Source organism: Perna viridis, chromosome 8, assembly GCF_037379345.1.
Source record: "Perna viridis isolate PV_CMFRI_1.1 ecotype Kerala chromosome 8, ASM3737934v1, whole genome shotgun sequence".
Classification (NCBI taxonomy): domain Eukaryota; kingdom Metazoa; phylum Mollusca; class Bivalvia; order Mytilida; family Mytilidae; genus Perna; species Perna viridis.
This window is the reverse complement of record NC_142452.1, coordinates 1,482,909-1,498,585: the sequence shown is the minus strand read 5'-3', so window position 1 is coordinate 1,498,585 and position 15,677 is coordinate 1,482,909. Positions and strand designations below refer to the sequence as shown.

At 33.1% G+C, this 15,677-nt stretch overlaps 1 protein-coding gene across 1 annotated transcript in view; it reads left to right on the top strand.

The window, feature by feature from the left end:
• LOC148608881 (inactive phospholipase C-like protein 2) overlaps positions 1-15,677 on the top strand; it is an 86,344-nt gene that overhangs the window by 23,173 nt on the left and 47,494 nt on the right. The window contains exon 6 of the mRNA XM_088542455.1: positions 13,917-14,038. Within this exon, the coding sequence (XP_088398581.1) occupies positions 13,917-14,038 (122 nt within the window). The remainder of the gene's footprint in view (positions 1-13,916; positions 14,039-15,677) is intronic.

Genomic DNA, 15,677 nt, shown 5'->3' with positions numbered 1-15,677 from the left:
GGTTATAAGAAAGTTTGTCTTCGAATAATTATACATGTACTGGCTTAGGAAATATAAAACATTTAATTGACTGAATGCTAATACATATGTAAGAAAAAAATTAGTTGGTTCCTCCTCAGGAAAATTGATGAGATGCAATTAAAAGAGAACCATAGATTAATGAAATCTGGGATGATGGAGATATAATAACAGGACCTTGTCATGGAATCTAACTATAATCTTGTATGAGTACAGGATTACTGATGAAATGGCCTTTCTTAATAGTACTCTGAAGTTATAATTAAAGTTGTTTCTAGTCATTTATTTAAATACCAATGGCACACACATGATGGATCATTGAACCAGCATAATTACACGGACATATAAAGACATATTTTATTGAAAAGTAAACATTCTCTTCAAGTGATACTTAAGAAATGTTAGGTCTCTGTTGGCCATCTGTGTCTCCAGGAGTATGCTACTTGTGTTTGAAAGTCACATAGATATGAAAAGTAGCACTGTGTTTCACATGAATGAAGTTTATAGTCAATTAAGTTTCAATTTACTGCATTGAAAAAGATAATAACATGATCAGTGGTCAGTTAAATCTTAACTGATCTTTGTACAACCCAGTACAAGAACCTCACAAGAATATGCCATATTAATGATAAAAGTTAGTTCTCTGTGTTGCCCTTGATTTGTTTAAAACCCCGGATTTTTTTCTGAGAATAATTTTTATGGAAAAATGAAGTTATTTGTTTCGATTAGAAGCAAAAACATTTTAATACGAAGTTTTATATCATAAGTCTCATTTATACAGGATGTGGTAACTACTTAATGTACTTGGTACTTTCTGCAAAATACAGTGTTGTCCTTGACTGTAACTGGTGACATAAAAAAACTTTTCAAAGGATTCACCAAAATACAGTGTTGTCCTTGACTGTACTGGTGACATAAAAAAAAACTTTTCAAAGGATTCACCAAAATACAGTGTTGTCCTTAACTGTACTGGTGACATAAAAAAACAACTTTTCAAAGGATTCACCAAAATACAGTGTTGTCCTTGACTGTACTGGTGACATAAAAAAAAAACTTTTCAAAGGATTCACCAAAATACAGTGTTGTCCTTAACTGTACTGGTGACATAAAAAAAACTTTTCAAAGGATTCACCAAAATACAGTGTTGTCCTTGACAGTACTGGTGACATAGTGAAACTTTTAAAAAAATTCACCACAATAGTGTTGTCCTTAACTGTACTGGTGACATAACTTTTCAAAGGATTCACCAAAATACAGATTCATCCATATCTGTATAAGTAAATCTTGTCCTATCTGCTTTAGTGATACAGTAACCTGATAAAAAAAATCCCCCCCCCCCCACCACAAAAAAAAAAACAAAATAAAACAAAACCAAAAAAAACAAAACAAAACAAAAACAAAAAAGAAAAAAGAAATTGTAATGGTTAAAAATAAATAGTTGTTTAGCTGTATTGTAACAATAAATTCTTATCTTACAGCATACCCAGTATATACCATTAACACAGTCAATTTATAAAGTGATACACAGAAATCTATGAATTGATTGCTATAGCTAATCACATCTTAAGGCCTATGGATTCCTATACAATTAATATTTACACAATTATTAATTTGTTATTGATTATGTATCTCTTACTGGTCAGTTATGCTATGTCAGGTTAGAGACCATCAACATGTTATACACGTAACTACTCATTCATCATACCAAGGGACCCTTAATTAATGTCTGAGGCCAAAGGAAAAAATATATCTGTTTCTTAGTCTGTTACTGGTTGAGCTATTTCAGGTTAGAGACCATCAACATGTTATACACTTAACTACTTATTCATCATACCAAGGGACCCTTAATGTACTGTCTGAGGCCAAAGGAAAAATATATCTGTTTCTTAGTCTGTTACTGGTAAACTATGTCAGGTCACATTCCTCAAGCACAGATTTTTTTGTTAGAAATATACAAATGTTCTGTCAAATGGGGCTTCACTGATTATATGGATTGTTTACTGTCCTGGTGAATTATATTCAAAACTGGAATTATTCTGGTTCAAATCTGTTACTCTGCAAAAAAAATGGAAACTGTTCATGGGAATGATTTGATGTAATAGAAATGACTTAAGATTTGAATACATTTTAACATGATGAGTTGTAATGAAGCATGGACTAGTGTCTTTTTTAAACTTCTACTGCCTGTTTACCAATGTTGTAGTGTTTCGGGGGTGTGGCATAGGCATCCATGTCTTGGACATATTCACAATGTGTTTGAAATCAATATATAAAATGTTGTAAAAAATCACCTACTTTTAGGCTCTATTGTCTTGAAGATAACTTCAACCACTTGGTATGATTGCCAATCAGACAGTCATCCATTATAATTCAGTCAACAAACAATTAATTTTTTATATGTCACCACATGGTCTTCAATGATGGGCAATACCCTTACAATAATGCAAGCTGTAAAAGGCCTTAAAATAAATGAAGTGAAACTATTTTATAAGACTTTTCAGTGGTCCCTGGAGTAGCTGTTTTGCTATTTTTTTACATGTACAACTTTGAAAATCTTCTCAAAAGCTATTTTACAGAATTCAATGGAAGTTGGCATATTTGTTCCTTAGGTTATCCAACACAAAATGACCATTGGGATTTTTGATCCATGAAAAAAACATGGCCCCTGTTTCTTGAAATAGAACATAGGGGATAGACGGCAGTTTTTTGCAAATAACTCAAAAGTTGTTGCCGTTAGCAAAATTCTGCTGGGCTATATGTTTCAGCATAATGAGACGGATCTTTGCTGAAATTTTAAAAACTATTCATCATTTGATGTAGGAGTTACAGCCCCTGAAACGGTTTTTTTTTGGTCATTTTTTGCATGTAAAACATTGAAACTCTTTCTCAAAAACTGTTCTACAGAATTTGATGGAAGGTGGCATATTTGTACCTTAGGGTATCCCACACAAATTGATTGTTGGGATTTATGGTCTGTGAAAAAACATGTCCGTTGTTACTAAAAATAGAACATAGGGGTCAAAAGGCAGTTTTTTTGGCTATTATCCAGTGGGTAGCTTGTATATATATTATACAAGACTTATCCAAAGGGCAACTTGTATACATTGTACTAGACTTATCCAGTGGATAACTTGTATACATTGTACTTGACTTATCCAGTAGATAACTTGTATAGATTGTACTAGACTTATCCAAAGGGCAACTTGTATATATTGTACTAGAATTATCCAGTAGATAACTTGTATATATTGTACTAGAATTATCCAGTGGATAACTTGTATATATTGTACTTGACTTATCCAGTGGATAACTTGTATAGATTGTACTAGATTTATCCAGTGGGTAGCTCGTATATATATTATACTAGACTTTTCCAAAGGTCAACTTGTATACATTGTACTTGACTTATCCAGTGGAGAACTTGTATAGATTGTACTTGACTTATCCAGTGGAGAACTTGTATAGATTGTACTTGACTTGTCCAGTGGATAATTTTGCCCTACAGTTAAATCTTGTGAACAACTGGGCCCTGTAAACTTAAAGAAAAGTGTGTGGAAAGTGTCTTGAAAGTGTAATTCTAGGTTCCATACCACAAAAGGAAACTCTTGATCAGTTTAAGGGGTTAGTTGTGCCCTATATGTTTTAGGTATTAGGGCTAATTTTGGGTTAGAAATAAGCTTTTTGTTCTACTTTGTATTAATTGCTTATATCTTTTATTAAACTGTCAATTTAAAAGTTCTTTGACCACTTTTCAGAGTTCAGGCTCGGCAATTGTACCAAGCTGTGTCCTGCAAAGTATTTAATTTTTGCAATGAACTGTTAAATTCTTATAGAAATAAAAGTTCTACAAGGAAAACACTAAGGTTGATATTGTGACTGAAATGGCTATTTCTTATAATTAATTGAAGAAGGAACTAAGGTAACACATGGCTGGTTTCTAACAAATAACATAATACACAGATCTGCCTTTGGGACTAATTTTTTATGACATTTAATGTAGAAAATTGAGCACCAATCTGTTGCTATTGACTGTAATAAAAGTTGTCTAGAGAAGCAATTTGTCTGCCATAGGGAAACCAGTGGGTGGACAACAAAATATGTCCATACTGTTTGAATATTTATCTCTATGACTTCACTTTTAACACTTCCTGTTCTGTTTAGATATCTGTTGATATTCAGTCCTCTTTGCAGTGGATGACCACTGTTGTGAATTGTTTACTTCTACTTCAAATGTACACAACAGTTAAATATAGTCCATCATTGTAATGTTAAAGATAGCAGAAACTTTTACTACTGCAAATATATTTATTTTCATAGGTCCTAATTTTTACCTAGCCATAGGCCAAGTGAGCTATTGCCATCATTTTGCATCTTTTGTCGTTGTTGTCGTCATCTTCAACAATTCTGCAAACATCTTCTCCTCAGACACTACACAATGGATTTTGATAAAATTTAGCATGATTGTTTTTTAGGGTATCCTGCACAATATGACCTTTCGGATTAATGATCTGTAGAAAAACATGGCTGCCATTACTAAAACTAGAACATGGGGTCAGACAGCAGTTTTTCTCATATATCTCCAAAAGCATTAGGTGTAACCAAATTCTGACATAGTAAAAGTGTTCAGCATGATGAGATCTATCTGTGGTTAAATTTTGGTGAAAATCTGTGGACCCATGTTGGAGTTACTACCCATTTTGGACGTTTTTTGCTGTTTTTGATGTTATTACATGCACATTCAAATTCTTCTTCTCAGAAACTATTGAACAGAATTCATTGAAAGTTGGTATGATTGTTTCTTAAGGTATCCTGCACAAAATGACTTTCCAATCTATGAAAAACATGGCCGCTGTTGAAAAAAACAGAACATGGGGGTAAAAAAATCATACAGTGTTTTGCAAATAACTCAAACCATTGAATTTAGCAAAATTTTAATGGAGGGTAATATTGCTCACCATCAGATGACAGACCCATGCCAAAATTTTCACCCCTGAAACAGTTTTTTTTTGTTGTTTATTGAAAATCTTTTTTGGGCTTACATATATTATGTAACTGTGAAAACAGGAAAAAATGTGTACACCACAAAATTAATTCTGCTATGTGTACAGTACCTGACCAGGTAGATTCAGGTTGTTTTTCCCATAGGCTTCTATATTAAACCTTCAATTTTCAGAACTTCTTTTAAGAATAAAAAGGGTTTTTCAGACTTTTGATCATGTATTTCCAATAGGTATCGGTATAAAAATACTGAAGCATTAGCAGTGTTCAGGAAATTTCATTAATTAAGGTATATTTTAGTGAAAATGGTCCACCTGAATAGGCCAAACTTAGAATAGGTGTTTTTTTAAATTTAATTTTTTGGTTGGGTTGCACGAAATCAGCATACTAAAACAGGAAGGTTAAAAAAGAAAGCACACTATTTTTTAGCCTCCATATTTTGACGAACACCCACTCAGGAATATACAGGACTGGTATCTTTAGTGATTGATGAAAACTGTTACTAATCTTTCTATTAGTTCCTTCATGTCAATTCTAATTTCACTTCTAATACTCTCCTCAGCAGTCTGATATCACCATATCTAATGACAGCAGGTTATCTTTCCAGATTTAGATTAAATTTTGCCCATTGTTTTTTTTTTCAACCTTAATTATACCAATTACCAGTTTCTCTGGTCTAGACTCAGGCAGTGTAAACAGAAGAAACTTTCTCTTTCTGATTTGTTAACAGCTTTACACAGAAATAAGATAGTTTTGTTTTCACTTTAGGTGTTATCTTAGTCGTTAACTGTCTGGACATTGTGATGATGGATATCAACTTTGGATGATTGCTCCTGTTTAAAATGTCAAGTTATTTGTTAGTTAATAAAGCTGTATGATAGATTAGATTTAGTCTATCATACTGTAGACACCTATAGGAACATAATTATCTGTCAAGGATTAAAAGTGCTTGGATTTCTGCGTCCAACTTGGTTATGATTTTTGCAATGCTTTTCCAAGGTTAATTATGTTTGACAGCAGTATGTTAACATACGGAAGGTCTATGTGCTTAGCGTAAATTGTTGTCAGCACTTAGTTCTATGTGTACTGCTTAATTTTGCAATGTCATATTATGTACTTGAACACTACATGTGTCAGATCTGTCTACAGTATTGTTCTAAAGCCAGCTCTGCATGTAGCAATACAAATATACTATAGTACAATCTGTGTACAGAAATGTTTCTGTAGGCAATTTCAATATATACCAGAGACTACATAGCTTTGTAGGTAAATCAGAGAATTAGACAGAAGACCTAGACCTAGGAATCTGAATTTTGTCAAGTTGCCATATTTATTGGACTTATGCTGCTTTAAAAATGTCCTTCAATATTGTCCTATTTTTGTACTGGATCCTTATTCTAAAGATGAACTCATTCACATGAAATTTATGTGTGACTTATGTTAGGTAAATGATATTCTACAAAGTTTTGTCCCAATGGATTTCTGCATGAGCTGATTGATAATTGCTTTGTTAATGTCTCTGTTGTGACTTGATAATAGTTGTACGTGTTCATAGAACTTCTATTAACCTAGGATTCTACTTCCTGGTTATGGATTTGGTTAATTTCTATGTGAGAGAGACCATTAGTAATTGGCTCTGTTGGAACTTGTTATTTAAGATTTGCTCATAGTTATTAATCATTATTTAGGGTTGTTTGACAGACCGGGTACAAGGCAAAATGCCTGTTATACATATTTAATGTTAAAACAGGAGTAACATATGGTGAATGAAGAAAAAACTCATGGTAAATGAAATGTGTATAAATATCTTTTATTACATTGTAAAATATGTATATCTTATAAAGAGCATGATGTACTTCAAATGATTATTGAGGAAAAAATAAAATGGATATTCTGTGCAAAAATATAGACCTAAATTATGTTTTAATTTTTTGTATATCTCTAATAACACTTGCATTTACTAAAGAAATGTTTCCTATTAGTTATCTTTTATTTGAATCCATAATTGACTGTAGACCAATTGACATTAAAGATGTCACCATATATTAGTATTACCAACTCCTGTATCAGATAATGTACTCAGCATTCAGGGATACTCAAGAAAACTATGTTTTAGATGGGAAGTTGACTTCTGTGTAGGATTCTGTGTCTAAATCCAGTTTGAAGAAACAATTTGAGTATTTTTGTTATATAATTGTTATTCCTTTAACAAAATATATTCTCTGAATAAATGAAGCTGCATTGAATAGAATTTGTTTCAAAAGATTCCAGATTTCTTAGTATATAAGTGGCAATGGTTAGATGGTTCCAACAGATTTCAGCTGTTATTTGAATTGATGGCTTAGTGTAGGTGTTGATAAGAGACTTTGGTTTCAATATGTATGGATATGAACTTCCTTACAGCACAGTTGCTAATTTAAATATTTTATCACTTAAGTATGTATAGTTGGATGATGTAAGATGTAACAAGGCAGATGCCAACTTTTCTTAATAGAAATTTAGAATTATTCAGACTTCTTATTTTTGGTTGTTTGAAAATCATGATTATTTATTCACAAATTATTAAATTGGCTGTTCAGTGCCTAATCTTTAGGTTCTTGCTATTTAATTATATTACCGAGAACCAGAAACTATACAACATTAGAAGAGGAAAACAAAACAGTATAAAAAGTTTATGATGTCTTCCTTGCTCATTTGCTTAGAGTAATTTTATGAAAATGCATTTATGTGCATCAGAGTTATTTGAGGTGGAATTTTTCAAAGAATACTGATCAGATTTCACTTAATTTTTGACCAGGTGGCACTTGTGCAAATCGGCTTATAAGATTGTGAATGTTGGGTTGGCAGGGAAAATATTTTCATAATATTTTTTCAACAGCTATAAAACACAGCCACTAGATATATAGTACACAACCAGTATGGGATCCTATATCATGAGATGCGATTTCAGGACTGTCACACCTACTTCCTGTTTATTGCAACCTGGCTATTTCTGTCTTTTGACTCATTTTTTGGTAATTTTTTTCCTGCAATGTGTAATATAAGGACACTTAGTTGTCCCTGTAGGAACATTTTATGGATACTTAATCATCACTATAGGGACACTTTGTGGACACTTAGTCGTCACTATAGGAACATTTTGTGGACACTTAGTCGTCCCTGAAGGAACACTTTGTGGACACTTAATCATCACTAAAGGGACATTTTGTGGACACTTAATCGTCACTGTAGGAACACTTCATGGACACTTAGTTGTCCCTGTAGGAAAACTTTGTTGACACTTAGTTGTCCCTGTAGGGACACTTTGTGGACACTTAGTTGTCATTGTAGGGACACTTTGTGGACATTTAGTTATCACTGTAGGGACACTTTGTGGACACTTAGTTGTCCCTGTAGGAAAACTTTGTTGGCACTTAGTTGTCACTATAGGGACACTTTGTGGACACTTAGTCGTCACTATAGGAACACTTTGTGGACACTTAGTTGTCCCTGTAGGAAAACTTTGTTGGCACTTAGTTGTCACTATAGGGACACTTTGTGGACACTTAGTCGTCACTATAGGAACACTTTGTGGACACAAAGTCGTCCTTGAAGGGACACTTTGTGGACACTTAATCGTCACTGTAGGGACACTTTAAGGACACTTAGTCGTCACTATAGAAACCCTTTGTGGACACTTAGTCGTCACTGTAGGAACATTTTGTGGACACTTTGTCATCACTAAGGACATTTTGTGGATGCTAAGTTGTCACTGTAGGAACACTTTGTTGACACTTAGTCATTACTATAGGGACACTTTTTGGACACTTAGTTGTCCCTAAAAGAACATGTTATGGACACTTATTTGTCAATATAGGGACACTGTGTGGACACTTAGTCGTCACTATGGAGACACTTTGTGGACACTTAATCATCACTATAGGGACACTTTTTGGACACTTAGTTGTCACTATGGAGACACTTTATAGCAGCATGCCTGTTCATGGACTGCAGTACGTTTGTCATGTTTAATAAAAATCATGTAGGTACAATTTCACAAGTCAAAATGTCAAAATGCACACACATTAACAATATTCTATTTTTATTTTAATCTTTGAATTGCTGGTCATTCTTTATTTCCGTCTTCTGAAACAGAATGATAATTGTCTCCTTTTGAGAATAATATTTAATTATAAAGAGAAATATTAGTCTGAGTATGTCAGGTAAGTTGTACCCTTAAATATGTACCCCCAAATTCAAAGGTCAGGGAATGGATGAACCTCTAGATGTCAAAACTAATGGGCAAGCTGTAGACACTTGGTCAACACTTTTATAGACATTTACTAAACACTATATGAACATTTAATGGACACTCACTCAGGTGTAGCCAAAAACACATATGTATGACTCTTCTGTTTGATTTTAAAAAATCAAGAATGATATGTCCTTCAGTTAGTAATAGATTTGATTGCAAATTTTTACCATAAACTGTTTGAAATTCTAACAAAACACCACATTTTATATGGCCCATATTACCAGTAAACCATTACTTTACTTTAAGATTGTTTTAGAGTTTGTTCTTTAAGATAATGGCAAGTCATGTACTTTTTTACATGGACAGAAAATACTGGAGCAGATGATTAAAACCTTTGATCAGATTCTGAAGCAATTCAATTAAGCCTGTGTTCTACATTCTTTTTATGGTAAGAACGGTTAATTACAACTTGAACCCTTAGGTCACCAGATAATAGTCCTTCAATTCCAAGTTACAATCAAGGTCTCCATGGAAATTCTTAATGGTTATTTTATTTGTATAGTGAAACCAGTATTTATTCAGCTTTCTTAAACAGTATAGAGAAAATCTGTTTATAATATTTCTAATTATAAAAATAATTACAAAAATTGAACTTGCACCTTGTAAGCATATTGTAATGACTAATGTTCAGGTAGACTGTACCTACTAAGGGACGTAAAGAGAATTTCTTCTCTTTGCATAATGCATTAAAATTGGTTTGAAATCTTGACATAGTATATGTAATTTTAATGTTTAATGTGTAATTATACCCCCACACAAATCACCTTGTCTCTATGTCATTTTGTTTATCTGAGTTTAGTTAACCTGTGAAAATCGGCCACCCTTCAGAATACAGAAAGAGGCCGGTTTCTACAGTGAACCGTTTTGGGCAGGTTTTATTGGGGAATTGAAAAAAACGGTTTGAAAAACGATGACAGATGATAACCAAGGCATATGTATGGTCAATGATTAAAAATAATCAAATAAATTGATATTTAATTGAAGACAAATTCTAATAATCAACATATACATGTATTTACATTCATAGTATCAAGTTAAAAGAACTGATCCAGTGTTCCTTGTTTTTCACCATTCAGTTCGAGCATACAATGGTGTCATCTGACATGGATTTCATAGGCCGCCAGAACTGCAGAAATCTCTCATCCTTCGTGTTTACATAATTTATCATATGATTCACGTTTTCGATGAAATGTTGATTGGTATAGTGTACCATCTGTATTGACATATTTCATTTTTCTAATTTAACAACAGTTGATTGCTATAAACATTAATCACTAATTCATTTCTTTTATCGGCTTAGCAATTTAAACACCCTTGGGGTTCCTTGATTGTGTTAATCTTGCATAATTACCTATTGATAATTTGACAAGTGTTTGATGACCCTGTTTTGACAGGTAGGTTATAAAGGGATTTTGTGTATTGGGACGGGAGTTGATGACCAGAATTTGGAAAGAGGATGGGGCCGGTCCATTAGGGGTATTTATCTAAAGGAAATATGAGAAAAGATTCGGGACTATAAAAATTAGCCGATATTGACAGGATTCCAGTTTACTTAGTGGCCAGATTCATCAGATTTGACTGTATCTTAATTCCCAATAGATGGATTGATATATAATTTGGTAGATGGTGCATATATTGTTAATGATTTTTGGTAAATTCTACTATCAACTTCTTGTTTTGTGGGTCTTTGCCACCATGTTTCACTATATAAAAAGTGTGAGACTCATTGAACTACATGATATATGCATGTCTATATAAGTTTGGCCTGGTAATGTTTGTGTAGTGTACAATGTATAATAGGTACCTTATACCTTAAATGCAGTAGTATATTTTGAGAGTTAAGACAATCTTTGAGGCAGCTCTTTAATGACAAGTTTTTTGTTGACATTTATTTTGTAATTGTACCAGAATCATATAACTATTCTAATTCTTCAACTATGTTACAACAGATTTGACTTATACAGACTTTGATGTGACTACTTGCCATTAATGGATGAGGCTTATCAATTCTTTATAGATGATCGTATTTTACTTCCTATAATACATTTTATTCCCTTTGATGGTTATAATCAGCAGCTGGGATGTGCTAACTTTGATTGGCTGTGCTTATGTATTTTTCCATTAACACAAGGACAAGTACATGTAGCATAATATCAAACAAGTACATGTGGCATATTGACATGATTAAAAATGTACATGTAACATATTGACATGATTAAATAAGTACGTGTAGCATATTGACATGATTAAATAGGTACATGTAGCATATTGACATTGTTATATAAGTACATGTAGCATATTGACATTATTAAATAAGTACATGTAGCATATTGACTTGATCAAGTATATACATGTATAGCATGCTATAAAACAAATAGTATAGTGAATTACAATTACTACAGCTGGTCACAGATCCTATGTATGTAAGTGAGGGTTAGGCCTAATCTGATAAGATTCCCACTAAGGGTTGGCCTACTCAGATGGGTTTGCCATTGATGGTTTGGCCTATTTAGGCATGTTTCCTACTGAGGGTTTGGGCTATTCAGACTATTACAGCAGGTTACAGGTCCTATGTTTACAGGTTTCCCAATTAATGTTTCCTTTTTGGGGGTTTGGCTATTCAGACACGTTTCCCAGTGAAGGTTAAGCCTATTCATACAGGTTTCCCACTTAGGGTTTGGCCTTTTCAGTCTATTACAACTGGTCTCAGGTCCTATTTATATTTATTTTGGGTTCCCATTCAGACAGGTTTCCCAATGAGTGTCTGACCTATTTAGTCAGGTTTTCCACTGAGGGTTTGGCTTTCTCAGATATGTTTCCCAATTAGGGTTTAGCCTATTCAGACTTTCCACTGAAGGTTTGGCCTATTCTGACAAGTTTCCCCTTAAAGGTTGGCCTACTCAGACAGCTTTCCTGCTGAGAGTTTGGCTATTCTGTCATGTTTCCTACTGCGGGTTTGGCCTCTTTAGGCAGGTTCCCCACTGAGGATTTGGTTATTTTGTCATGTTTCCTACTGAGGGTTTGGCCTCTTTAGACAGGTTCCCCACTAAGGGTTTGGCGTATTTAGACAGGTTTCCCAGTCGGGGACTTCTATTGAAGGTTTGACCTATTCAGACTTTTAGAGCTGGTAAATTGTTTTATGTTTGAAAACTCGTTCAATGATGAAATTGTGAGACAGTGTATAAGATTGACACAATGAATTATGCTGGACAAGTCACAAAATAGATAAACGAGACTTCCTGTCACTGTTGTCTTGTGGTTACAGGAAACTAGCTATCACCTGAGCAGGAAATGTTGAGTTAGAGAGATATGAACTTACAACAATGGACATGATGCTGTTCCTCAGACAACCACAACACATTCTTATCAATGATTGATTTAGAAGTTTAGTACTGTTAATAATCATAAAATATTTTTTGTCCCCATGCCAGTCAATGTTTATTGAGAATATAGGATAAAATTTCATTATTTTTTTGCCTTTTTATTGAACTTTAATAAAATAAAGGAGATTGAGATCTCTCTTGGTTTATTGTATCTAGTTTTATTATCTATTTCATTTTTGCAAATCATTGTTAGAATGCCATAATGTCATGATTTTAACTTTAGTAGACAGAAACCGGCATACTTGTGTCTTTATCTGTGTTGGTTAGTTTGGTAGTCATTAAATAGAACTGTGGTCTAAGGTATGTTGTGTCTGATATCTAAAAACAGACAGACATACAACTTCCTGTCAAAAGCATTCCAAAATTGGTCATATTTTGATCTGTTTGTACAGACATTCTCCAGGGTAATAGGTAGAGTGTTGATTATTTTGAAGTACAGGATCATTTACATAATCATTTGTCTTTTTGGAAATTCTGGTTTTGACAAGTTGCAATATCAAGTAAAGATGTTTGTGTTTATGATAATTAAATGACGTAAGCATGGTCAGAACTTGGAAAATAGTCACTTTTGATTTCTAAAATTGAGGTAAATTGCAAAAGAAACCCAAAAAAACACAATTTTGAAAATTTGCTTACAAATGTTTCGAATTCTTTAAGGGATTTATTTATGTAAATACAGATTTCATGATTAATACCCTTCTTTTGAGCTACAGCCATTTATTTGCATTAAATTTTGCAGTAGTTGCAGTATTGTCTGCTGTAAAAATATTTGATTTAATTTTTTTTCAGCATTAGTAGATTTAAAGCTTCAGTCAACACTAGTAAAACTTTTTGATTTTAATCATTAGTGATTTTATTTTGAAGTTTTCATTGGATGAAATGCTGACACATAACATTTTGTAACTCTTGATATTGTTTAATTAAAAATCATATTGGTTACCTTTCAAATTCACATTCAAATGCCTTTTCGCATTACATCATTACGTTTTATGAAAACCATATTGAAATAGTTTTGCTTTCTTTCTGAATTGTTTTATAATGAAAAAATGACAGTCTTTAGTATATATTAGATTTTTTTCCTAAGAAATCACTTTGGACCTCAGCCTACAGCTACATGTATGGCCTTTACCTGTATCTTTGATCCATAAAATCTCACATCTACTAAAGACCATAATTATGAAGTATTGTCTATAGTAAATCTGAGATATGTTGTCTACTTACAGGAGATTGAGCTGAAACGTAAGGACCAAAACATTGCTATAAAGGGTCGAATCACTTCTGAGGAATTTATTACACTGTTCAAGGAAGTGTCAACAAGACCAGAAATTTACTTTCTCTTAGTCAGGTAATATTTAGAGATTTAAAGGAAGACTGTGAGAGATATTGTAGTTATAATTCAGTGCACAGGTTAAGCCTTCACAAACAACCATAGTACATAGTGAGATATCTGGAAAAATCCCCCACTAACACACAAAAATAATCCCCAACTTAAGCAGGAAAAATCCCCCTCTAACACACAAAAATTATCCCCAACTTAAGCAGGAAAAATCCCCCTCTAACACACAAAAATTATCCCCAACTTAAGCAGGAAAAATCCCCCTCTAACACACAAAAATTATCCCCAACTTACGCAGGAAAAATCCCCCTCTAACACACAAAAATAATCCCCAACTTACACAGGAAAAAAAACCCTCTAACATGCAGGAAAAATCCCCCTCTAACACACAGGAAAAACCCCCTTCTAACACAGGAAAAATCCCCCTCTAACACACAGGAAAAAAACATCAAACTAACCAAAGTAACCTTTAAACTGTTAGTGAAGTTTCATAGAATTTTTTATGAACTGCTCATGCCTTGTCTTTGGGTATTCTATTCAATAAAGCTTAACAATAGAACATTTTGACCTGACTTGTTAAATCCTCACACCGAAGAAGCAGGGGGTATACTGTTTTACCCTTATCTATGTTTCCCTCTGTTACCACTTTTTCCGTCACAATTTTCTCAGCAACAACTCATCACAGCAGCTATAAATTTTAACACATTCTTCCTATAGGTATGCCTTATGGTAGGATTCATTAACACAATCTTCCTGTAGGTATGCCTTATGGTAGGATTCAACAACAACTTCTGTTTACCAAGGAATTTGTTTATTTTCCATATATCATAATTGAATGCTGGAGTTTCACTAGTGGGCCATTGCTTTAAGATTTCTTGTTATTTTTTTATTGCTATGTAAAATTGAAAGTTCTGCTGTCATTTAAATTGTGTATAGAGCATTGTGAGCTCATCCAGTATAGATTGAAGAGGGAAAAAATGTCGTTGACTTTTGGATACAATGCTAAAGTTATTGCTGTGACATGTCGATAACATTTGGTAAGCTAGTTCATTAACAATCAAGTAACTTATCAGAAAACATGGTGCTCTAGAGAACTTTCAGAATATCTGTTTTTAAATAGTCAGGTTATGAATTCAGTGACATTATTAGAAAGACTAAATTCAAAAGAATCTATTTTAAAATCTGTTTGACTTTTATTATAGAAATATGTTAAAGGAATGTTTAATTTGGCTTAATTAAAGATATTCTGTTCTTTTTAGCATTTCAGTGTGCCAATTTTATCAAGCCTTTATCTGTTGGATGTAATTGATTATTGAAAGCCACTTCCTCATGTACATCAATTGTGATACAATTAGACAACTTCTAGTAATTTCCACATCAAAGAGAACATGATCCATTTTAGATATCTATGATTTTACATCATACACCAAAAATCTGTGTTGCACTTAGTTCATCTAGGATGGTTATTGAATTAAAAGGCAGAAGATCTATATATAGAACATTGATTGATTACATGATAAGAAGCTATTTATATTTCTATGTAAATGATCTTAGTTTTCTATAAATGTGTTCCTGGTTTCAGGGACAATATCTGACTTATTGATATTTGGCATTTTGGTCTTGCATTAAATTATACTCAAGACACTGC